Source organism: Corvus moneduloides, chromosome 11, assembly GCF_009650955.1.
Source record: "Corvus moneduloides isolate bCorMon1 chromosome 11, bCorMon1.pri, whole genome shotgun sequence".
Classification (NCBI taxonomy): domain Eukaryota; kingdom Metazoa; phylum Chordata; class Aves; order Passeriformes; family Corvidae; genus Corvus; species Corvus moneduloides.
In genome coordinates, this window is record NC_045486.1 from 1,385,980 (window position 1) to 1,411,577 (window position 25,598).

At 53.9% G+C, this 25,598-nt stretch overlaps 1 protein-coding gene across 2 annotated transcripts; it reads right to left on the reverse strand.

Annotated features, from left to right (window-relative positions):
- Window positions 1–196: 196 nt before the first annotated feature.
- LMCD1 (LIM and cysteine rich domains 1) lies at window positions 197–24,100 on the reverse strand. 2 transcript variants are annotated; one of them, XM_032120891.1, is made up of 6 exons: window positions 24,061–24,100; window positions 11,465–11,553; window positions 10,021–10,276; window positions 5,220–5,555; window positions 1,241–1,456; window positions 197–745 (listed from the first exon to the last, which is right to left on the reverse strand). In XM_032120891.1, exons 2-6 carry the CDS (start codon window positions 11,551–11,553, stop codon window positions 590–592), a joined length of 1,053 nt encoding a protein of 350 aa, XP_031976782.1. In that variant the 5' UTR covers window positions 24,061–24,100; the 3' UTR covers window positions 197–589. The 2 variants fall into 2 exon arrangements, with proteins under 2 accessions (XP_031976782.1, XP_031976783.1); XM_032120892.1 differs by lacking the exon at window positions 24,061–24,100 and adding an exon at window positions 20,273–20,354.
- Window positions 24,101–25,598: the final 1,498 nt, after the last annotated feature.

Consider the following 25,598-nt stretch of genomic DNA (forward strand, 5'->3'; position numbering starts at 1 on the left):
GTGAACCCCTTGCCCTGTGTGCCCACTCCTTGGTTTTGCATCATTGCACAGGACAAAGCCCCAGCTGCGTGTGGTTGCGATTTTGTATCATTTGCTTTCAGCAAGTTGATCAAATTCCTCAAACCCACTGCTTTGGCACAGTGGCAGCAGCCTGTTAGCCTAATTCCAGTAAGGATTTAAAAACCACAAACACCCCTTGTTTTTCACCACAGCCGTAGGTTTAGTATGCCAGAGGTTATTGTTGAGATGTATTATTTCCAAAAGGCTATTGCAAGATCTTAGTCATAAGAAGGTTGGACACACTTGATAAAAACCAGCACAGACACAGCACAGACCCTCCGTTCCAGTTCCTCCTGGCCAGGTACACTGCACACCTCCCACCCCTGGGCATGAGGGCTCCCTGTCAGATCCAAGAGAACCCCAAGGAAATACTCTCCTCAGGCTGTGCTGGATGCAAGGGAACATGGAGTTGCTTGAAACTGAATAGTCAGACTGTTACATTTTCTAACCTTCTCCTTCTGCTGTATTTCCAAATGCCCCCAGTCCTGGTGGGACCTCGGGGAGCCCATGGGGCCCCAGCTGCCCCTGCTCAGACCCTGCTCTGGCTGCAGGTGGTGCACAGGAGGCTGGCATTGGCCAGGGAGAACGGTTTGCCCGTCAGCAGCGTCTCACACTCCAGGCAGGCAAAGTGCTTCTTGTGCCAGGTCAGCCCTTCCACCCGCTCGTAGTCCTCCGAGAAGATGATCTATGGGACAGATAGACAGACAGACAACTGCTTATTTCCACCACTACACCAAGCTGGAGGGTGGCTGGAGCAGGGAGAACCGGCCCCACACTTCCCACCAAGCCAATCAGCTGTGGAGGCCAGGCTTTGGGAATGGGTACATAAAATAATCACAGGATGGTTTGGGTTGGCAGGGACCTCTGAAGGTCACCTTGTTCCAACCCCCTGCCCTGGGCAGGGACACCTTCCACTAGACCAGGTTGCTCAGAAGCCCTGATGGGATCAGAGGGTCTCCAGCTTGTCCCCATGCTGGCACAGGGGGGGATCACAGGGACTCTGGTCAGTCCCCACGCTGGCACAGGGGGGGATCACAGGGACTCTGGTCAGTCCCCACGCTGGCACAGCTGGGATCACAGGGACTCTGGTCAATCCCCACGCTGGCACAGGGGGATCACAGGGACTCTGGTCAATCCCCACGGTGGCACAGGGGGAGCACAGGTCTCGGCTGGTCCGTACCTCGTCGCAGCCGGCGCAGCGGGGCCGGAGGCTCTCGCAGTAGTGGCGCCCGCACCAGGCAGCCCCGCTCTTCCAGAAGTAGATGAGGTCGACGAGGGGCTCGGCGCAGCGGCAGCACACGAAGCAGGCTGGGTGCCACTGCCGGGAGTAGCCGGCGCGGTCGGCGTAGACCACGGGGCAGTCCCCGGGCACCGGCTGCTTGCAGGTCTCGCAGCGCTGCAAGAGACAGGCAGCTGTCAGCGGGGCTGGGCAGCAGCAGGGCAGTGCTCGAGCCCACCACCGGAGCCCTGAGCTCTGCAGCCATGGGACAATATGTACGAGCACCATGGGCACAGGGGGAAGATGGTGCTGAGTAGCTTATTTTTGAGGGGCCTTTGGGACCCCTCCCAAACGAAAACCTTCACCAAAATCCAAAGGTTCTCGAAGAAAAGAATTCCTACAGCGCAGGAATGCAGCACATCAAAGATGTAATTTCGAAAAGAGATCAGGAATTTGGTCTCTTCTCATTGTTTTCTGTCTGTGCCTAACTCAGTTGTCACTCCACGGATTTCAGCAAGCGTTTTTCATTTCTAGCAGGCCAAAGAGCCAGAATTAGATGTGGTTAATCTCAAGATTAATGGCATCCGTGCACATTACACATGAGACCAACTGGGTTTGCTCTTTATCTGTGCCTGCAGAGAGATCCTGTGATTAGTGAAGAGCCAGTTTTAAAGCTCCACTTGAAGACTGGAAGGATGTTGTTCCAGTTCCCATTGAAGCTGGATAGTCCAGGTCAGGGTAAGAGCTTCTGAGTCTGGGCTTTGTCACTCCCTACAAGAAACTCTCTTCAGCAGCTGCTGGAATCTCTTCCAGCAGAGCCTTGCCTGGATTTCTACCAGCAATCCCGCAGCAGCCTGGGCGAGGCAGTGGGAGCAGCCTGTGTGTCACACGGGTTGTGGTTACACTGCTGTGCCCCATCAGAGCGTTGGCACAGCAGTGTCCCCCTCCAGCATGCTCCAAGTGGCACAGGATCAGGCACTGGGAATGTCCCTGTGATCAGATGGCGACTTACAAACACCCCAATTTAAGTCAACAGCTTCTAATAGGTATAATAATAGAACCATAGAATGATTTGGGTTGGAAGAGACCTTAAAGATGCCCCAGTTCTGACCCCCTCCATAGGCAGTGACACCTTCCACTTGCCCAGGCTGCTCAAGAGAAGAGGAGACGCAAACCCAAGATTTCTCAGTAGAAAAGGAAAACAACAGTCCCTGAGCTGCAGAAGGACATCAGGGATGGGGCAGGGACAGAAAAGAGACAATTCCCACCACTGTCAGCCCCTTGCCCCGGCTCACACAGGAGTGCTGGGAGGAGTACTGCTCTTTGCACTGATGGAGTTTCCTTCCCCTCTGCCCTCCCGTTCCAGTGGGGGCCACGGGGCATCTGCACCCCCCAGGTGGCTTTTCTCTGTTTGGCCACTGATCTTTCCAGCATCCCACGCATTTCACCATTGCCTCCTCCCTCCCTCAGCTGGGTTTTCAGAAACTGCCCCACTGTCCTTGGCATGGTTCCACCTCGTTGATGGGCATCTCCCATTTTCCCAGGAAATCCAGGCTGACGAGAACACGAGACAGAATGTTTCCTGGCTTGGCTGTTCTGTGCGGCTGAAAGGGGATATGTGTGCTGACACTGCTCCTTCCACCATGGAGGGCTTCAGACACATTTGCGAGCGCTCCCAGCCCCACGTCAGTGAAGGGGGAAACTCGGCACGGAGCAGGAGCTGTGGCGTTTCTGGGCTGGCTGAACAAGCACAGCACGGAGCAGCTGGCAGAGCTCTCATGGACAGACAGGCACTGAGGAATTCTGCACCCCTCACACCAGACTGAGGCCTTTTCGCTACGCCCCCAACACCTCCCTGAGGCACCAGATTTGGGGTCAGCCCCAGAGCCAGACCCTGCAGCTGCCTCTGCCCTGTCAGCCCCCAGAAGCCACAGACCCAGCAGCCCCAGCCCTGCTTATCTTGCAGGATCTAAAGCAAGAACAAACACAGCAGTTTCCAACCCTGAGCTCAAGTTTCTTGCCAACAAGAACTGTTAAAAAAACAACTTATTTTGCTGTTCCTTTCTATGGAAATTATTCACAGGGAAAAAACTATTCACAGGGCTTTTCCCAAGCATTGTATAACCTCCATATCCTGATATTTACACACTACAAAGAAGTGATTCTTCAAATTTGAGGTGGGATTACAGCTTGGTGCTCCTTTTACATCTCCATCATACAGGCAGAGGAGTGAAGACTTTATTAGCTGAATTACCAGAGGTGTTGGCCAAAACAGTGTCCTGTTCTCTGAAGCTTTCCCATCTCACTCTTCCCCAGCTCCTGTTCTGCAGTGCCAGCTCCCGTTCTGCAGTGCCAGCTCCCAGGGAAGGAGCTCCCAGACACCATCAGCCTTCCCCTGAGCACTCCCTGCATCGCTGGCCTCAAGCTTTTGGGAACAATGACTTATTTGGATCAACTGCCTCAGTACTTGATTTGATTCCAGTGCAGTGACTTGTAACACCAGAGCGTTTCTGGTTCTGGGGGGGTAAGGATTTTGTGCTCTGTGGAGAACACCCAGCTTGTGGGACAGACTTGCAGCAGGGATATGGAAGAAGATGAGGCCAGTGGTCAGCAGGGCCAGTGGCCCCAGTCCTTCCTGGGTCTGCCATGACCTAGGCTGCACAGTGTGGCTGTCCCAGTGGATCTGCCACTGCTGTGAAAGCTGCTCCATTTTTCAGCTGGTGCCTTGAGAGAAATGATGCTTCAAACTAAGGAGAATAACATCACAGTTATGTATTTATTTATTTGAAAGGACAAACTCGCAGTTTAAGTAAACCCGTATTGCTAGGATGACTTATTGATATGTTTAAAGGAAAACTTCCTTTTTTGGCTATTTTTTATCTTAAAATTCAGTGTTTTGTTGCAATAGTGAAAATCTTTACTGTGTCACTGGATTCGAAGTCAGAAGGACATTAACAGACCATGGCAGAGGGGAGACATTACCCAATATGGACTGAAAATGAAAACTGCTCTCAACATGTACAACCTCAGTGCAGGAATGGCAGGAAAGAATCTCCTCTTAAAAACACTTGGACACCATTTGTTTTTTCAGCTTTAAATCCTCTGCTGCAAGTCACCCTCACAAGGACCAGGACGAGGTATTTCCACTGACCATATTTTATGATAAGCATCTGTTCAGCAGCCACTCCAGACAGCACTGGGGGAATATAAATCTAAAAAGGTGTTGAGGAATCTCAGTCATTTCCCTGTGGAAGTGTATTTGTATGCCCAAGGGCACAGGGCAGCTGTTTACATCTCCCCAGAGCAATTACAGCCCTGGGAGCACTATCTCCATGTTCACAGCTCCTCGTTAATTGGACAGAGCCTTCACCTCCTGTCATTTGTGGTCTTTCTGGGCTGGAAGCCGACCTGGAAATACTGACTTGCATCACAGAACCGTGAAGGTTGGAAAAGACCTCCAAGATCATCAAGTTCAGCTTTCAACCAAACACCACCACACCCACGAACCATATCATCCAGGGACATGTCATGCCCAACCTTTCAGAGCTGCCGAGAACCCAGAGTTCAAACCAATTCCTACAGTGAGAATTCCCCTACCTTGGTGGCTCAGCAAGGCCTTTGCTGCAGAGAAAGGGAAATGAAAAAGAAGAGAACCCCCCTCACCAGCCCTGTCAGATGGATCCTTGTGCTCAGCAGGGCTGGCTGGAGCAGAGGGTCCCTCCAGGCTCTCTCACAGTGCTGCTCCAAAGCACCATGATGTGACCGAGCACCTGCAGCAGGCATGGAGAATCCCCTGCGAGCAGGATGGGGACAAGGCAGCACAGATCACCCTGGCTGCTGTGATCTCCTGCCCCTCGAGTTGAGGCTGACTCTATTCCCAGCTGCTCCCCGAGCCCGGAGCAGCCCCAGCAGTCCCGTCCCATCCCCTGGCAGCACTCACGTAGTGCCCGGCCGCGGGCGCGCTCTCCAGGGCCCCGTTGGGCGACTCGGGGGCTCTGCTGGGGTCGGTGCTCTTGTCCTGGAGCTTCTCCTCCTCCTTGCCGCCGCCGCCCTGGCCCGGCAGTGCCACCTCCCCGACTCCCAGTGCCTCGGCCTTGTACTTCCTCACGAACTCCTCCATCAGCTTCTGCTCGCCCTCGGCGAGGCCGCGGCACTGGGCCGGGTCCTGGTCGTAGAGCGGGAGCTGCCGTGTCAGCCGCCGGCGGCGATGGAAGGCCCCGTCCGTGCCCGCCACCGGCTGCAGCTCCTTGGGGATCAGCTCCATGTACTGCATGGCCTGCGACAGGAGACACGAGTCACCCGAGCTGCTGTGCCAGGGACACAGAGCTGGGCAGGGAGATGCTCCACTCCTGCGATGGAGCAGCAGCAGAAAACGGGCCCTTCCCCTCCCTTCTCCCTCTGAGGTGTTGGAGCCCACGGCTCAGAAATAAAAGGCTGAACTGGCTTGGATGCCAGTGGTAGCCAGGTTGTTATAAATAATTTCATCCTCAGAAAACAGACTGGGTATTTCGATGGTGTTTTAGATTACTTTTTGTTTGTTTGTTTGTTTAAAAACAAAACTCAGTCTGCCCAGGAAAGCAAAGCAGCACAGACAGACCTGCTTTGCACAAAAACCCCAGCACACACCCCCTTGCTGGCACTACCATGACACTTTTTCCATGAAATTTGATAACACAGCTGCTGAAAAGACTAAAAACTCATAAATATCAAAACCCATGAGCAGCTCTCTGTTGCCTTGTGCTGGGACAGGGAGAGCTGCAGGGAGCGAGTCGCCACTTGGAGCACTGCAGAGCCCCACGGGGCTGCGTGCAGAGCAGTCCAAAGTGAAAGATCATCCTTTATCAATTAACAAAATTATCATAATACAGGAAAAATTCAGATACCAGTTGGGTCCATGATACCAACAGCCACCAATTCCACCTGACTGCTGATTTCACAGCAGAGGGAAGGTGTTTGGTCACCGGTGCCCTGTGACACAGAAGGGAAATGCCCAGAGACTGCCCAAAATAAAGTCTCTGACTTAACTGGCCACTACCTCAACAGCAGAGTAAACCCATCTCAGTCTCAGGCTGGGTTAGTGCTTGTGGGCCACGGGGGCTGCACAGTTAACTTCTCCTGGCTGGGAATAAGGGAAGGGAGTTTCCCACTCCAGCATTTTTCCTATTGTAGTGTGAAGAGCGACAGGGCAGCCAGTTGGCTCCCTGCCATTCCCTGTTAGACCAGCATCCAGCTGCATTAGATTTGCTTCTTACTGGGTCAGCACTTGAAAACTCAATCTAAAAAAACTTAGCAAAAAGATTTAACTGTTTGTGGCACAGCAGCTGGCTCAGGCTGGGCTTTTCAACACAGACATGCCTGCACAGCACTGAACAACTCAGCATGTCAGGAGAAACTTCCAAGTCACTTCCACTTTGGCTACTCTGAGCCAGAGAGCAGCTCTGTCTCAGGCGGAATTCCTGACAGGAAATTTGGAACAGCAACAGATAATGATTTAATGGAAGCAGGGCTTCTTCCCCATGTCTTGGGGTGCAAGTTAAAATCACTGCACACTGGGACATGAGACATCAACACTCATACATTGTGCCCCTGTGCAAAGGTGGGCTTGATGTCCAGTTTCCCGGGAAGATTGTTGCCCTGTGCGAGAAGGTGGTGCTTGGGAACAGCTGGTTGGAGAGCTGTGGGATGCTGGGGCAGTGATCTGGTGCACAAATGCCTTTCACAGACGTGAGGAATCAATAAGAGGAATGACAGGAGAAAGAGACAGGAATTCCCTGACAGCTCCTCCCAGGCTCACACAGGCACTGCCCCACAACTGGAAAGGAGCTCGATGCTGTGTGACCAGGAACACCAGGCCAGCACGAGCTCCAGCAGAGCAGTAATGTGGTGGGATCTCAGTGGGAGAAATCCTTAATCCACTGATGTGCCAAGACTCATGAACACTTACACCAGAGCAAGGAGCCAGCACGGGCACCTGGAGCCTCCTGTTCCACTCCACCTCCAGGATCCCCCTTCCCAATACAAAGTGTCTGTGCTGAGAGTGAGAAAAGCAAAGCCCCAAGGCTTTTTTAAAGGCTTCCTTAAAGCCTGCTCAGAGGCAGGTTTCACTATCTGCCCAGACATGCAGTGGGATTTCACTCCCTGATCAAGGGAATGCTTACAGTTATAATTGCAGATGTCATAAAATGTGTCCAGAGAAAAGATTAGGGGGTGGAAAAAAATCCAACCTGACACCCAAAACTACCACGAAGAAAAAGAAAAAGTTGCTACATCTGCTGCTATCATTTATTGTTATGGCCAATGCTTCACTATGCTGCCTGAGTGCAGGTAATTTTGAGGAAGAGCATTTTAGGTTTTCACTGTTCACTACTGGATCTTGGAGCTATTTTATGATCTGTTCTTTTCACTCTCCCCAAGGACCTGAGTATCTACTTCATGACTTCTGCAGGCACGGCTTAAAGAGAACATGCCCTGAACTTCCTCCAATTATCGACCATCCACTTCAGCAAAACAAGGTTAAAAGCCATCCCAAGTTTCCTGGCTGCCTTCAGGAGGAAACCACTGGAGCGAGGCAGTTTTGCACTAACAGCTTTTTGGCCCAAATCCCTTTGAAACTATCCTGAGAGTGGCTGACATCCAACACTTCTCCTCAAAGTTTGTCAAGTTGATCTGCAAGCCGGAATTTATCAAGGTTGTCTCCAAAGCTCCTGCTTGTTGTTTACTTGAACCAAGATATATTCCAGCCTGTCCAGGCACTATAAAGAGATCAAAAGCTTTCATAAAATTTTTGAACCTCCCCCATCAGGAGGGTGGGGCTGGGCTGGGGGTTTAGTTTTGCATCCAGCTCCCCATCTCCCCTTTTTATCCTGAGTTCTCTTTATAAAACCTAAACAGATCTATTTTGTACCCTCGGAGCTGCCCCTCTGCCAGCAGCACAAGGATGGAGCTGGAAGCTGCAGGAGAGGGAGAACTGGGCTCTCCAGGGCTGCATTTGGGATCACCCCAAACACACACCCCCAGGAGGGTGGGTTCAGGGCCATGGAAGACGAAATCAGCCCAGGAGCCACAGAGTCTGGGCATCCTTTAGGGCAAGGGGCTGAGCCTGCCCGGGGCACCAGCAGCACCACGCTGCAGCCCATGGAACCCGGGTTCCTGACAATCCCAGGATGGCAGCGTGCTCAGTGACCAGGCTGCTGGAGCAGTGCCACCATTGTTCTCCCCATCCCTCAGCAGCTCCCTGATTCCCCCTGGTACCTGCGGAAGGCAAAGGCTGCTCACAAACATTCCTGCTGGGCCAGCTCCAAACAGGAAGGGAAGGGAAGGGAAGGGAAGGGAAGGGAAGGGAAGGGAAGGGAAGGGAAGGGAAGGGAAGGGGCACCTGTGAGCACCTCGATGGAGCATCCCCAGCACACAGCTCACTCCCACTGAGCCTGTCTGAGGCCCTCAGGGCAACTGGTTTTTCAGCAGAATTAACCACTCTGGCTCTGGGGGCTGCGGCTGCACTTTCACATCTGTATCCCCAATTCTTCTTTAAAACAGTCAGGTTGCATTTTCAGCAGCTTTCAGCTGTTTGTTATCAACAGCTTGCAGCTATTTGTTTCATTTGAGGAGCAGAGGCTCCTCACTGCCCACTCCTGACCGCGGAATACAGAACGGTTTTATACCATGGCACAGCGAAAAGCCAGCTAAATGCTTTCCCGCAAGAAATGCTCTGCTGGCTCACACTTCCACACGCTGAAAACCACTTCCACCCCTTCCCACACAGCTGGTCCAGATGGAAACCAGGCATGGGAGGGAGGTGGAGCTGGGCTGGGGGCTTGGTTTTGGACCCAGCCCTCGAAACGGGACCACACGCCCCATCTCGCCTTTTTACCCTGAGTTCTCTTTATAAAATATTTTTTTAGACCAGATTATGTTTAAACTGTAAGGAAAAAAAATTCCCAGATCCAGAGCTGGATGTGAGAGTGGTTCTGCCGGCAGCAGCACTGGGCACAGCTCCTGCCCACGCAGACAGGAGCTGCAGGCAGCAGCTCTCAGGCACAGAGCTGAGCTCGCGGCCAGGCTCGCACGCCCTGGCACAAGGAGCCCTCCCACTCCTGTTCCCGGGGGCAGGATCTCCACGAGGCTGCTGGAACAGGGATGGGCTGCTGCTGGTCTTCATCAAAGGGAGGGTGGGGGACCCCGGGAATGGGGCCTCTGAGCCCACTGCTCCAGGGAAGGACTCCCCCAGCAGCATAGGGATGCTCTCTGTGAGCAGGAGAGGAGAAGCCCTGAGGCACAACCACCCAGCTGCCCCCCAGAAGCCAAACTCCTTCCTGCTCCTCTGCTTGCCCAGCCCAGACACCCCAAGAAGGCCTGGAGGAATCATTCTCACATCCAGCCTGAGGCCTTGGAGCGGGCAGGGGCTGCACAGGGCTGCAGGACAGCAGGGATGGGATCTCTCCTCAGCCGTGCTTTTATTGCAGATGAGCTTCACTAAAGAGGGAGCTTTCTAGTTGTAAAATCCATTAAGACTTCTCCTAGAAATGTAAACAAACCCATAAAACCCAAAGGCATTCCATCCCCCTCTCCTACCTACTCTGCTTATTTACACAGTTTTCCGAAACACAGAGTGCTCTATACAGTTCTGCTCTCTGAGGCAAACCATGATTTACTACTTTTCCCCAATTACTTTATTCCAGAGCCGAGTTCCGTTCTGAAAAAGCGACCCCAGCCCACACCCAGCCCGCCAGGGATCCCCTTACCAGCTTCTGGGCGAGCCCTGGGGGAGCCCACTCGTAGGTGATGGTGTCGAAGGTGGGGTCCTTGCCCGAGATGTTGGGGTTGGTGACGATCATGCGGTTCCTCTTGTAGATGCGGATGCCGTCGCCGCCCTTGAGCCGGGCCGTGAGTGTGGAGTACTTGGAGTCCGAGAGCAGGCGCCCGATCTTGCGGTCATCCTCCAGCTCCGAGCTCAGGCTGTGCTCCTCCTGGCTGCACTTGCACGACTTGCAGATCTTCCTGTGCCCGACAAGAGAGCATCCCCTGGGTGTGAGCCGGGCCGCGGGGTCACACAAGGGCTCAGTCATGGGGCATCAGCCTCTCCCAAGGGTTAAACACAGCCTGGGCTTACAGCAAGGACAGAAAGCTTACCATGCAATTGTTTGGGTTGAAAAGGATCTTAAAGCCCAGCCAGTGCCACCCCTGCCATGGCAGGGACACATTCCACTGTCCCAGGCTGCTCCCAGCCCCAATGTCCAGCCTGGCCTTGGACACTCCAGGGATCCAGGGGCAGCCCCAGCTGCTCTGGGCACCCTGTGCCAGGGCCTGCCCACCCTCACAGGGAACAATTTCTCCCCAATAGCCCATCTAACCCTGCCCTCTGGCACTACAAAATCTGCTGCCTCCCACCTGCGGGGAGCTGTGGCTTCCCCTGAACTTTGGAAACCCCTTTAAGCATCACTAAATTGGAGATTGGTCTCCTCACCAGACTGCAACAGCCCAGCACCAGCCTCGCCTGTTATGAAGCTTTATGTGCCATTAAGAAAGTGACTGCTGGAAGGAACTGATGCTTAATTGACTGTAATAGGTATAAATCACCCAGACGAGTGTTTAAGGACACTCTGGTGGCCAGCACTGCCATCAAACACTAATAGCAAAAGGGGCAAAGTAACTCTGACACAACCCCGAGCATTTCAGCAGGATCTTGGAGTGAGAATGAGTCCAACCAGCCTTTAATGGAGTCAATAAAAAAAAAAAAAAAAGTTGTGCTTCCACCAAATGAGTGTTTTAAAGTTTGGATTTCACACAGCTGAGTTATCACAAGTGGGAACACAGCTGGACCACAGCCTCCCTGCACCACCACCACAGCCCACGCAGCCTGGGGAGCCCATGCTGCTCCTCAGGAGCAGAGAGGAGCCCAGTGTTTGTGAGGCGGCTCAGAGGGCACCAATTCTCTTTTAATTACTGACACCTGGACGTCTGCATTCCATTTTAAAGCCCCTTTGTAGTCCTGCTGGGGCAGGGAGCAGCCCCTGCCCTGCTCTGAGCCAGGCACTGTCTGGTCTGCTCCCACCAGCTGCTGCTAACAGGGCCTATTTACCCAAATTTGTGTTTTTAAGAGGAAAAACTGGAAATAAAGTATCAAATAATGAGATGTTCTGTCACTAAGCACGTTTCAGTCAGGATGCAGGATAGGACCAACGTTACCTCCAGGAGTGTGGCTCGAAGCCCGTGCACAGCCCTCTGCAGCGCAAACAAGGCACACCTCTTCCCATCTGTGGCTGGCTCCCCGACATCTGGAAAAGAGCAGGACACCGGGCTGGAAAGGCTTTAGCCTCAGAGGCTACCTGAGACAGCCCTGAGAGTGTATACTGTCCTTCAGACAGGCATTTCTTCAGCCATTCCTTGTGTTCCAAGAAGCCTCCGATCTCCCAAACACCATATGACCATATCCATGCAACCCTGATGTGAGTTTATTTAAGGATGCTCGGGATGAAGGTTTTCACTTCCAAGTGAGGGAAGATGGAGGGGCTGGCACATCAAACCCAGTGAACCTGTCCACACACTGGACAGCCACCTTAACCTCATCCACAGAGACCTCAGGTCTCATTTAAGGGCAGTTTTGATCCAGTCTATAGGGTTCATATATTGCACATGGATCTGTGCAAGTCAGAAGATCAGGCAGGAGACACGGAGATGCGCGGCCATAACCTGATGCTAAACTTGCTTTACTGCACCTTGGACCTCCTTGGTCTTTCTCCAAGTGTATTTTGGGAATGTGGCATGTTTCCATGCCTGTGGCACTGGACTTCATGGGTGGTTTCCACAGTGAACAGGAAATACAGTGGGGAAATGCTCTGGGGAGGAGAGGTGGTGGTGGAACGACATGGGGGGCTGTGGTTGTGCTGCCCTTTTTGCTGCTCACTGAAAACAGACGAAAGTCACTCATCCATGGGTGTTCACTGCTGCAGAGACATCCTAACAACCTCTCAGCAGGAGAAAGATGAGCAAAAATCCACACCAGGAGCCAGTAACATCAGAAAATAAACCTAGTGTCTGCCCCATGAATTTATCAAACATGGCTTTCTGAATGCGAAGAATGCAGGGGGTACAGCAGGAGACAAAAACAAAATGCTGCAGGAGGCATCAGGGCAAGGTGACACCACCAGACACTGAATTTATCTCAGCCTGGATGTTTATACAGGAGCTGCCAGGCTCCTGCCTGAAAGACATGCTTGTTCCCTGTAAAAATGAGCTGAAGGAAAACAAGGGCAGTCCCAGGCCCAGCAGGAGCAATGGCAGCACCACGGCAGCGTCACCCCAGCCCAGCACATCTGACCCTGTGCAGTCAGAGATCAAAGCACACGGCTTAACCCACCCTCCAGCACACCCCACACCTTTGGGCCCCAGGAAGCACTGCCAAGTGTCAGGGTTGGGCAGGTTTCTGACCACTCTGGGCATCACAGATGGCATTTCCCATTAGGGCCTGGGAACACGCACAGGTCTCGCAACTCCCGGCCTTTTTTGGGCCATTTATCAGATTTTGTAGAAGGTTTTTAATCTCTCTTGAGACCTGAGCTTGTTCTAGGAACTGACGATCCAGCTGTGCACACACCTTGAGAGCCTGTCTGACTCAGAATATCTGACATGGGAGGGACCCACAGGGATCATCCTCTTGCATCTCCCTGCTCCAGGACAGGCTCAGGAGCTCAGACCCCGGCAGAGCACGGGTGAGGCTGTGGAGGTGCCCAGTGCTGGAGAGGGCTGGTACCTGCCCATGCAACCTGACCCCAGTCCCTGCACTGTCACAGTCCTTCATTACAAGGTCATGCACTATTTAAATCGCTCTTTGGCACCTCGGAAGAGGCTGTCCTTGCCAAAGCCTATTTTCAAAGGGACAGATCAACAGCAGTGGAAGAACTGAAGCCAAAGAACAGATGCAGCTCCCCAGCCCCATGGGGACCATGGGCTGACCCAAGCTGTGTCCAGCAGCTCCAGGCTCTGAATCTCTGTTCAGAGGCAAACCCAGTGATGATGCTGGCAGCCCTCCTTCCTCCTGCTCCCTCCTACATCCACCTGTCCCACTTCCAGCACCAGGCTCCTCAAAGCTCCTGCATGGACCTGGGGCACCCTGAGCTCTCATCTGATGTTCAAACTCCTTCTGCAGCTTTTGGGAGGAAAAGGTTACTTGATGGCACTCAGGAAAGATATTTCACTTACTTGGAAAACACGATGTTGCTAACAAATACAAAGTTTTTATAAACAGATGTTCTAGAAATGACCAGATGTTTGTCTGCCAATTTCAAGGTAGATGACAGGACTTTACACGCCTTTTTTTCTTGCCCAGAACTATTAAGTCTCCACACAAGGCTGCTCATCCTGGAGAAATCCATCCCAAGGGGTAGGGAATGGTCTGTTTCAGCTCCCTTTGCCCCAGGACTGCTGTTTTATTTCTGCCTCACCTTTCACCTGTAATTTTCATCTCAATTTTCACCTGCAGTTTGTCCCAATATTTTGAAGCCAATGAAAAGACCTCTTACCCTCAGAGTTCATAAAAATACATCTTAAAAATGGCCCTAATATGCCCAAACACTCCCCTCTGCCTCTAATATCCAAACACAGGATGTTCTTGGTTCTTCAGCCATGTGCCAGCTCTCCAGGACAGATAAAGACACGGAGGATTCCCACAGGCCACTCACAACCCTGCCAGTTCTGGAGCCATGTGCCAGGTACCCACTGACTGCTGGGGCTTAGCTGACTCTGATCTTAGTGAGCCAAACAGGAGCTGAGTATCAGCAAGGGACTGCGAGGGGTGGTTTATCTAAAACATAAACATCTGGATTAAAGGAACTCATTTGGAAAAGGTTCATTACACACAAGGGAAAAGGCACAGGGAGAAGTGTGGTCAGTAGCACGAGGCAGCACCGGAACCTCCCCAGACAACCTGACCTCGAGTCATGGAAGTGTCAGTGCAGGAACTCACAGCCCTTTGGGGTGGCACCAGCCAGGGACCTCCACACGGAGGCACAAACCCTGTGTGCCACTGCACTGCTTCCCTGGGAACCAGCCCCTTTCCTGCTAACTTATTCTGCTTGTCCAAACACAACTCCTGCTCCCTGTCCAAGGTCCAGCTTTAACCAAGGTTAACTGCTCTGTGCTCCAAACACTGCCAGTGATGGCGTGGGCCCGGCTGTCCCTTGCCAAGGGCAGGGCGAGTGTCCTGCAGCCCCCAGGGGGCAGAGCTGGGGTCACTGGGGGTGACGGATGGACAGGTCTGACCAGTGGTCCCAATCCCAGGGGCCTTGGGGCTATAACCAAAAGCTGAGAACCCATTTCCTCAAGACAAGACTAATGAAGTCCGAGCCATTACTTTTGGGCACAAACAGCTCCAGACACATGCAGGCGACCTGACCACAAGCCCTCCCCCCTGGGCACTGCTCTAGCCAGGACCAGACACCTGTGAGACCAGAGGCTCCAAATCTGACCTCCCCATCCCTGGAAGTGTTCAAGGCCAGGCTGTACGGGGCTTGGAGCAACCTGGGACAGTAGAAGGTGCCCCTGCCCATGGTAGGGGTGGAATGAGATGATCTTTAAGGTCCCTTCCAACCCAAACCATTCTGTGATCATCTGGGGACCTCCTGTTACCAGTGTCAGCAGCAGGAGGCTCCTCACCTGAGCTGGAGCTACAGGAAAACACACGGGGGAACACTTGCAAACTGGGCGGCTCCTCAAGGCAACATGCGGCTCCAGGATGGCTCAGGCCTCCCTGCCCTTGGAGGTGCAGGTGTCCAGCAGCAGGGGAAGGTGCTGACATGGCAGCTGATCCCCACTGCTGCTCAAGTGATCCCATGGATAAACCTCAGGGACATCGCTGTGGCATGGGCAGACCTCTCCAGAGCACCAGGAGCAGCCCAGGCAAAGACACCTGAGCCCACCCCATGTGGGGAGGGGACACTGCCATGCCCAGCAAGCTCAGACCCCTCTGGGCAGCATCTCCTCGAGGTTCTGAAAGCCCAGGCAGGTTCTGTTTGCAGGAGAGTGCTATTTCTCACTCCTTCAGAAGCAGAGGGAGATTTGAGCCACACTCACTCCCATCCCTGAGCAGGGGCCAAACACAACAGGCGCCAGTGCCCGGTCACTGCACGTCCTGCCCAGGCACGGAGCTTCTCCTTGTGCTCTGCTACAGCTCCTCACATAGGCATAAAAGGAGATTTCTTCTTAAAAATTATGCAAGATACTGCAAAAAGCCCCAAACCCGTAAGATAATGTGAAACAAATGCTCCGACTGTCCCAGGCTCCACCTATGCCCAAGCCCATCCGGGAACTGCAGCTGAACTTCGGCATCACCTTAAGATAAAGAGTTTGGAGACATTTGTAATGCTTTAAAAAAGCGCCAAAAACCCCAAACCAGGCTTGTGTCAACAGACTGGGTGAAGAAAAGCAAATCCTGCTCACCAGGACTAGATAGACACTCCTTGCAAGATTTCTGTTTTGGCTTTCTGTGCCTCACAGCATTCTTGCTGCTAGGAGAAAGCATGTCAGGGCAGAGGAAATTCTTGGGTCGTGAAATGATAGGAAATCGAGGCTGTTCTACCCACAAAAACATTGCTGAGCAGTCTCAGGAACACACCAGTAATGCCATGGTTTGCTGTTACACCGGCCAAAGGCAGGGCCATCATTCGCTGAGCAGCTGGAAAATAGAGAGCCCAGAGTGACAAGTGACAAAGAAAGAACCCAAACATGGCTCCACCTTGGTTTAGAGCTCGAGGACTCCTCTGGAAAGGAGCACTGAGCTTCCCAGGCAGGTCTGGTGAGACAGAGTTCTGGCTAGCAGCTATGAGCAGGTCAGGCTCCAGCTGCACAGCCTGCTCTCTTTGCTGCTCAGCTGAGGCTCCAGAGAGGTCTTTGTTTTGTCACCTTCTGGCCAGCCCAGCACACCTTGGCCAAGGACCCTTTGCCGAAGGCTCTGCTGCAACCAGTTAGACAATTGGGTTTGGTGCCAGGGACTGTCCTCAGTGGCAGCAGAACCTGTAGAACTCAGGCCTGAAATCACATTCAGAGTTTCAGTAAGCTTGGCCAGTGTGGTGGTTAATCAAGGACCACCAAGGACCCATCACACATCCCAGCACAGCCGTCCTCACCACGGGCAGGACTTGGCTCTCTCCCACTGCTGTGCTCGATGCCAGCAGAGCACGAGTGTCACCGGGGCAGGTCCATGGGCAGGGTGAAGGGTATCCCACAGCAGTTATCCCTCCTGGCACTGCTGCCTGAGTCACCTGCGGCTCTCCAGCCCCCAAAAGGGCTCTGAGGACACAGTGCCACAGCCACAGGTCCAGAAGGAACTGGCAAAGGGGGCCCTCCTGCTTCCACAGAGGCTTCTGGATCCTGAAAGCATTTATTGCACAACACCCTATTTGGAGACTGAAAACGGTGCTGGAGACACGTAACTACCTCAAGTATGTTTTCCCCTCCTTTTTAGGGAGGGAAGAGGAAAAGCTGGTTTCCAAAAAGTTACTCCAAGTTCACAACAGCCCTTCACAGCTGAGGTCCTCATTTCACCTCTCCCCACAGCCAGTGCTCCCCAGTGGCCATGACAGGCTCAATCCAAACCCTTCCCTGCAGCCTCGGATCAGATACCCTACCCCTAAATCACAGCCATGGCAGGAGAGAGCTCCAGGGAGGCTGAAGGACCTCAAGAGCCCTTTGGGGGGTTCCTCCAGCTGCAACGAGTTTGGAAGATTAACAACCAACTCTGAAATAGACCCTTGGACAAAGGAACAGGGAAAAGCCACACAATATTCACATGGGTGGGACCAGTCTGCTGAGCACAATTGCTGAGGAGTTTTGGGATAGGGATGGACAGCAGATCATTTGTTGTCATTAATTGACTATAATAGAGCTAAGCTTGCATAATAATAGAGGGCTAGCTCAAAATTCATTATGGATTTGGGGCTAGCTCAAAGTTCCTTACGAATTTCCAGTAACTGGAGGGTGCAAAGGTTTACATCCAACAAAAGAGGTGTCTGTGCCAGCAAGGGGAATGCTGCATACTCCAGTTCACATATCGGGCATTTGGCTCAATTTCTCCTCTCCTGCTGATGCCCAACAAACAGAATGGTTTGGGCTGAAAGGGACCTTAAAGTTCAACATCCTCCTTGGCTGCACCTGATGTCTGGTGAGGTCCAGCCTCAGGTGTGCTCAGGAACCAACTCCCAGTCCTGGCACAGAACAGTCCAAAACATCCCCTGAACCTCCTGCAGGAGGGTTCAGCTTGGGTGGGACACTCGGGGCTGTTCTGGATTTCAGGAGAGGCTCCTTGACTCTGCAAGGGGAATAAACGGGTGCAAGGCAAGCAACTGCTCTTAGACGTGCATTAACCAATACGCACATTCACTACTGCAGTTCTGAGAACAGCAAAGGGATGTTTTATTTTCTTCTCATTTTCATAGAAAACATCCATTGTAGTCATGACCTGCAAGCAATTTGTTTCCCTGCCAGATTCCAAGCAAGCGCTATCCCAATTACCACACTCACAGGAAAAAAAATTCCCTTACAAAAGGCTGTCTTTCATCTCGAATTCTCTCTACTGGATTTATTCAAGGCACCAGTGAATGAGTTGATATCATCTCGAATACTGGAAGCACTTATTGTATTAAACTTTGCAGAGTAAGAAGTTTGCTGCCTTTTATTTTAGCAACATAAAGACCAGGGAAAGGCACTGATACTGGAGGAAAATATTTCAATGGAGCTGCCAGATCCCAACCTACAGGATGACAGAGCTCCAACAACCAGGGCCTCTGCAAATATCTCCCTCTTCCAAGAGCACATAGCTGGCAGCATTCCTTTCTTCACTAACAATGTGTGAATTAATGATAAGAGAAGGGCAAATGCTGAAAAATCAGATTTTTTCACGAGCCAGACAGTGCTTCAGATACTTGGACTTAATTATAAACCCAAACCAAGCTGTGAGGAAGTGTCTGGAATGGGAAGAACCCCCCTGAACCTAATTAAACAGCAGACATGCAGAGCTCCAGAGCACTCAGGTAAGAGTCTCGGTGATCTCCAGTTACCTGCCCAGAACCAGCTGTGTCCTCCCATCTCCCACAGGAGGAGAAGGTTCTGGATGCCACTGGGAATGGGGGGCCCTCAGAACCCTGACAGGATGCACCAATGGAGCTGCTTCCATCAGATTTCCATATAACAACTGATTTAGGACTTAGTAACTTCTCAGCAGTAGGAGAAGGATCTTTACAGTCGAGGAAACAGGAGAAAGCTGAAGGTGGGCACTTGGGCAGGGCCATGCCTGGGCCCCCCATCCCTTTCCTTCACCCTGTCCTGCACTGCAGCCTCTCTGTATCAGCCCTGAGCTTCACCATCTCAACACAATGGATGGAAAATAAAGTGAGGTGGTTTTGAGCAACACATTTGCAGGTCTTCAGAAACAGCATGAACAAGTCCAAGTCAATCTTGTGGCTGGTGATGCCCTGAAACCAAGGCAGAAGCTGAGGGACTGTGCCACCCCAAATACTGGCAAGACACAGGCAACCAGCCACGATGCTTTGGAGAGAATTTACTTTCCTGTGTTCATCTGATGGAACCAAGTGAGGGAGGCAAAGTGCTGGGAGTAGGTGAGATGGTAAAAGTGTGGGGAATCCAGCTGGTACCAGCATTAGGAAACTCCTGCTCTTCAAAAATTGCAAATAGCTGCCTGGAAATCTTTCCCTTTCTCTGAGCCTCATCTCTAAATGGAACAGTAGCTCCAAGATGGGACATCTGAGTACTGCCTTTCCTGGATGGCTGAAATACAGTATTTCCTTCTTTAAAAAAAAGGAGAAAAACCCCAGCCTAAACAAATATGCCAGACACTGCCTCCCTGCAGGACCAGAGGGATTTCTGTAATTTGTAAATTGCATTTTATTGGAGTCAGTTTAGCTCTGAGTCCAAGTCCCAAAATAAGGTCTTTAACCCCTGTGCTGCTTTATGATTTCATGTCTATAAATACTTGCCCAGAGCAGGTTTCTCTATTAAGATCCACATCTGCTTTCCAGTGGCAGCTGCTTCCTCCCGAGGACACTGCTCTGGGAGCAGGGATTTAGTCCCATGAGGACAAACCAGCTTTCAGGGCGGGTCACAGCCATCTCCCCAGGCCACCAGCCACGTGTGACCTGTCCCCAGCACTGGGACCAAGCTCCTCATCCTCAAGGAGTGGCTCTGCAGAGACAGTACCAGCTCCATAATGAAACCAAGCTTCTGCTAGAGGGGACTACAACCAGAAATGACAGGCATGAAAACTCTGCAAGGGACAAACAACTCCCAGGCGTGTAACTGTTCAAAGTCCGTGGTCCAACCCTACAGAGCTGGGATGAAGCTGTTTTGCAGCCCTGACAACGTTTACACAACAGAGCAGCAGCACCTTCAAGGGACTCGGGCGCTGCCTCCACAGCCCCTTGCTCAGCATCCTCACCAGCACCCACCCAAACTGCTCACAGAGCTTGGGGACACGACAGATGTGTCCCACAGAAAATCTCTGGGCAGAACCCCCTGTTATTTGGGAGCTGAGCATCCTTCCCACAGAGCCAGGCACCTGCCAGGCTGCAGGAACAGCTCGGGGCTCAGCCCAGGCACCCTGCACGCCCTGACCAAGGCACCCAGTTTGGGAAAACGTGAACGACAAAGCTGAGTTTCTAACTGCGATGGCAAGTTTTTAAAAGCTCCAAGTTTTTGGACTTTACCAATGGAAGCTCCCAGTCCCTACCAGCATTCCCATCCACATCTGCAGATACACGCAGAGGGCTCTTCAAGCATCCAGGTACTTTGCTGATAAAAAGGGAGCTCCTGCCTCTCCCTGAGGCACCAAGACCCCCAGACCATCCCCTGGAACCCATTTATCCCTGCAACAGCAGCACTTCTCTCCTGTCCTGCAGGATGCTTTGGATGTTTGCAAGTCCCATACTGAAGAACCGAAGAAAGAAAAAGTTAAAGAACCAAAATTTGTATTAACTGAGTAAACTTTACCTTGGCTTTGATGGGTGCTTTTAGCTTCGTGGGTTATTTTGTTCTGACAAGAAGGGACAGAGTTTAGTGAGAACAGTACACAAGCCCCAGGGCCCGCCCGGCCAGCTGGGCCTGCTCCAGTGCTCGCGCCGTGCCAGCCATCGCCTTCTCCCTGCTTTGAGCTTTAACTCTCCACTCAGAATTTAATCTAAACAAGCCCTGTGCCAAACAGAATGCTGTCCCACTCATGCTGCTTTAATTTCCTCAGAAAGAATCCCAGAATACGCTAGGCAAGACATCAACAATAATTAAACCCAACAGTGATTGAAAATCAAATTTTCGGGGCCTTGCAACAAGCTCTAATGAGTTCCAGACTTGCCTTCCCCGACTTGCTCAGACTGGCTGTGTGACACTGCCAAGCTAAATTAAAATTTGACAGTATTCCACACCATGCCCAGAAAAAGTGCCCGTCTTAGGATTCAGGAAATTAAACAGCCGTCTACTGCAGAGACACCCATTTATGTTTGGACATAGATTATTCAGACACTGATCCAGGGTCTGTATTATTCTTTTTCCTTGATTTCATTATGTCATTTCATATCCCTTTTGAAGTACAAACTAGCTGGGACATCTTTTTTTCATGCTGCAGTGTTCAGGTGAGAGGAGACAGGCAGTTGGGCAGCAGAAACGTGCAGAGCCCGGCATCCCCCGCCCACGCAGGGGCTTCACTCAGCACTGCCCACGGCAGCCCGAGAGGGTGCCCACAGAACTACCCCTTGCACTGCAGAATCTGTGCTACTGCCTCAGATCTAAGTGACTTTAAACGTGACATCTTGTCCTTTGCCCTGCCACCAATGGGAGCTGAGGGTCCAGCCGCACATTTTGGGAAGTCTCGGATGCTTTCTGCATTCACAAGCCTTTTGGGGTGCACTGTGAGCCCTCCCTGCTCCGTTCCCTGCAGATGATGCTTGAGAAGCTCCTGGGAGATGGCTCCAGTGCAGAAACAGCTTCGCCAGGGCACATCCCACAGCCAGGACTTGCTCAGTCCTCCTTGCTGTCCAAGTCCAGCCCTGCTCCTGCACTCCCTCCCCTGAGGAACCCTCAGCCTGGGGCTGCAGGCAGGAGCTTGGCCCTGCTCAGACCCCCCTGCTCCAGACAAGGCAGGAATTGAGCTGCTGCAGCAGACCCAGCCAGACCACAGCCAGCAGCCAGCACACAGCCCCATGAAAAAGGCTCAGTTTTCACTCCCGTGGGATCCATCTCCACTCAGTGCCTGGCAAGAGCTTCCTGAGGGCAACAGCTGGCACCCACGGGAGCTGTGGCAGGCAGCACCCTGTGGACATGCCTGAGGTATCAGCAGCACAGACCTGCTGGGAGAGGACACACTGCTCGGAGTCTCTGAGGATGGCACACCAGCAGGTCCCACCAAACCCCGACCACCTCCTGCAGGGACAGGGCCACCCTGCAGTGCCACGCTGGGGGTGCCTGCCCTTGTCAGCAAGCACTGACCGTGTCCCCATGGTGGGCAGCCAATGGGGTCAGCAGACAGGGAAGGAGGAATCCTGTATCCGTCAGCCCCACCTCAAAGCACTGTGTATTTCAGGGAGAGCAGGACAGGAGGATGCTGAGGAGCACAGCACAGCCCGGCCACCCAGACCGTGTCAGACAGCAGCTCCTGCTGCCAAACACCAACCTTTGCCCGGCTATCCTGCCGGATAGCCAGTTTTCAGTAAAACCTGGTACACAGTTTTCCTTGGGATCCAGCAGCGGCTCAGTTCAAACCTAATGGGACAGAAGGTGCTACACCTCGACAACAGCCAGGCTGACCTTCCCACCCCGACGGGCAGGATGGACCCCCAAGGCCAGCACTGGCAAGAAACTTCACGGCAGAGGGAACCACCCCCCATGCGGAAGGGTCTGAGGTGCCCCTGTGCCCTGGGAGATCCCTGGCCACTGGTCCCAGGGCACGGCTCTGGGCACTGCCCAGCGAGACGGGACCACACCAGGCTGATATGGGGTGTTGAACTCATCCCCAAACCACGCGGTGACAAAGGTGCAGCGAGGAAGGTCATGAGAGCAGCTGCTCCCGTTCCACACGCTTTTATCCGGCAATTAGAATCCCCTCCATCCAGCTCAGTGCCTGCCGGCTCACAGGACACTGTGCTAAGAGCCGGGATTTCTTGGAGTAAACACTTTCCAGAGGGTCTAGAAGGGGACAAGCAACTCCCTCACTCCCTCAGACTGTAGCTCAGCACAGCTGTGCCGTACACGAGTTAATTCAGACAACAAACAGTTGCTTTCCCAGCAAAAGCTTTGGTGGGGCGATTTTTGCACTGAAAAAAGCACAAAGGCAAGCACGGAGTTGGGCAGTCCCAGAGCCGGTCTGGGGACTGCAGCGCACGGCTCAGGTGCCTGTGAAAGGGCAGGAAGGAGGGAAGAACTTGAGGGACGGGGTCTGTCCCCCGCGGCCCCGAGTGGGGATGTCTGTCCCGTCCCAGCCCCGGGCGGGAGGGTTTGCCCGCTCGCAGCCCTGCCCAGCCGCCGGTACCGGGCGGGCTACGCGGGCAAGAAAACCAGGAGTTGAGGGATATTGGGAAAAAAAATAAACCCCCGGCGTTTCTCAGCCGTGCGGTGCCCGGTGCGCACCCGCCCCTCCCGGGCACCTCCGGACGCGGCTCCCGCTCGGGCGGCCCCCGGGAAGGGCAGGGAGCGCTCGGCCCCGGGCACCGCGCTCGGCCGGTCCCCGACCGGACCGCATCCTGTCCACCTGGACTGTCCCGGCACCGGGATCGCTCCCGCTGTCCCCCCGGGCTGTCCCTCGATCGGGATCGCTCCCGGTGTCCCCCCGGGCTGTCCCTCGATCGGGATCATTCCCGCTGTCCCCCCGGGCTGTCCCGGCACCGGGATCGCTCCCGGTGTCCCCCCGGGCTGTCCCTGGATCGGGATCATTCCCGGTGTCCCCCGGGCTGTCCCTCGATCGGGATCATTCCCGCTGTCCCTGGATCGGGATCATTCCCGGTGTCCCCCCGGGCTGTCCCTGGATCGGGATCATTCCCGCTGTCCCCCCGGGCTGTCCCTCGATCGGGATCGCTCCCGGTGTCCCCCCGGGCTGTCCCTCGATCGGGATCATTCCCGGTGTCCCCCGGGCTGTCCCTCGATCGGGATCATTCCCGCTGTCCCCCCGGGCTGTCCCTGGATCGGGATCATTCCCGCTGTCCTCCGGGCTGTCCCTGGATCGGGATCATTCCCGCTGTCCCCCCGGGCTGTCCCTCGATCGGGATCATTCCCGGTGTCCCCCGGGTTGTCCCTGGATCGGGATCGCTCCCGGTGTCCCCCGGGCTGTCCCTGGATCGGGATCGCTCCCGGTGTCCCCCCGGGCTGTCCCTGGATCGGGATCATTCCCGCTGTCCCCCCGGGCTGTCCCTGGATCGGGATCATTCCCGGTGTCCCCCGGGCTGTCCCTCGATCGGGATCGCTCCCGGTGTCCCCCGGGCTGTCCCTGGATCGGGATCGCTCCCGGTGTCCCCCCGGGCTGTCCCTGGATCGGGATCATTCCCGCTGTCCCCCCGGGCTGTCCCTGGATCGGGATCATTCCCGGTGTCCCCCCGGGCTGTCCCTGGATCGGGATCGCTCCCGGTGTCCCCCCGGGCTGTCCCTGGATCGGGATCGCTCCCGGTGTCCCCCCGGGCTGTCCCTGGATCGGGATCATTCCCGCTGTCCCCCCGGGCTGTCCCTGGATCGGGATCATTCCCGGTGTCCCCCGGGCTGTCCCTGGATCGGGATCATTCCCGGTGTCCCTCCGCACTCACCTCCGCCCGCTCCGCTGCTCGCGCGCCGCCGCCGCTCGCGCTGCCCGAGCGCCGCATTTCATTGGCGCGCGCGGGGGCCGCGCGCCGCTCTCAGCCAATCCGACACCGCCCCGGAACTTTTCTGGCCAATGGCGTGCGGGGGGCGGGGCGCGCGGGGGAACTCGCGCACGTGGGCGCGTGCCCGCGGCGGGAACGGGGATCGTGGAAAGGGGGACAGGGACAGGGCGGGGGGAATGGCTTCGGAGAGGGCACGGTGAGATCGGCAACTGGAGAAGAATCCTTCCCTGGGAGGGTGGTGAGGCCCTGGCGCAGGGTGCCCAGAGCAGCTGTGGCTGCCCCATCCCTGGAAGAGTCCAAGGCCAGGTTGGACGGGGCTTGGAGCAGCCTGGGACAGTGGAAGGTGTCCCTGCCCTTGGCAGGGAGGATGGAAGTGGATAAAGGTCATCCTTTTCAATAACCAAACCATTCTGGGATTCTGTGCTAGGACAGCACAGCCCCCGGGGCTTAAATAAAGAGGGCAAAGAAAGAAAAGAATGGTATTTATAAGCGTTCCTGCCCCAAAGCAGCGGTGCCAGAGAGGGGTGCGGAGGGGAGGGATGGGGCTGTTGCTTGTGGGTACCCAAGCACTGTGCAGCCCCTGGCTGGGGTGGAGTGAGCTGGCAGCTCTCCAGCCAAGCTGCCTGTTGTGGCTGGGCTGGGACTGTCCCGCAGTCCCTCTGTCCCGCGGTCCCTCTGTCCCACTGCTCCACCATCCTCCCATCCCAGTCTCTGACACCAAGTGCAGGGAAATGGATTTCTGAATCAGACAGGAATGTGCTGGGGCAGTTTATCACAGCAGACGGACACAGAATGTTTTTAGCAGAAGAAACTGCCCGAAACCATATTTCTCTTGTTATTTCAATGGATGTAGAGCACTGAATGACAATCTATTGCCTTTTGTATTTTGGGTTTTTTTTAACATGGATTGGTGAGGTCTTTACTGCTTTAGCAAACATTCCTGCCTGCTCCAACAAACATTCCTGCCTGCTCCTGCTGTGGCCAGGAGGTCCAGCACAAAGCCCCTTTGTGCAGGTGAGGGAGGGAGGGCTCCACATGCTCCCAGCTCACTCCCCCGCTTCTCCATTTCCCACTGATCCCAGCCATTCTCCCTTCTTCATTGTGCCTTCATTGAGTCCAGGGAAAACCCTGAAATAACAGAAACCAGGATCCAGCTGCCTGTTGTGATTTGGGAGCACAACCCCTGCTCAGAGCTGAACTGTCTCCTTAGAACTGTAATCTGGAAAAAAAATCCTAAACTCGTGTAGATTTAATTTCTCCCATGTTGGTACATTTTTTTTTTTTCCTGGGATTTCTCGCAGCATTCCTTCACAGAAGGGGAACAGGGAAACAGATATCCCAGGATCATTTGGACTTGGATACGCTTTTCCAAATGAAGGAATAGAATTTACAGCAGCCCTGTGGACAGGGAAATGAGTGAACAGCGGCAGAAGCCGGTACCTCACTGGGGGGAGATGGGAACGCAGCACAGGACTGTATTT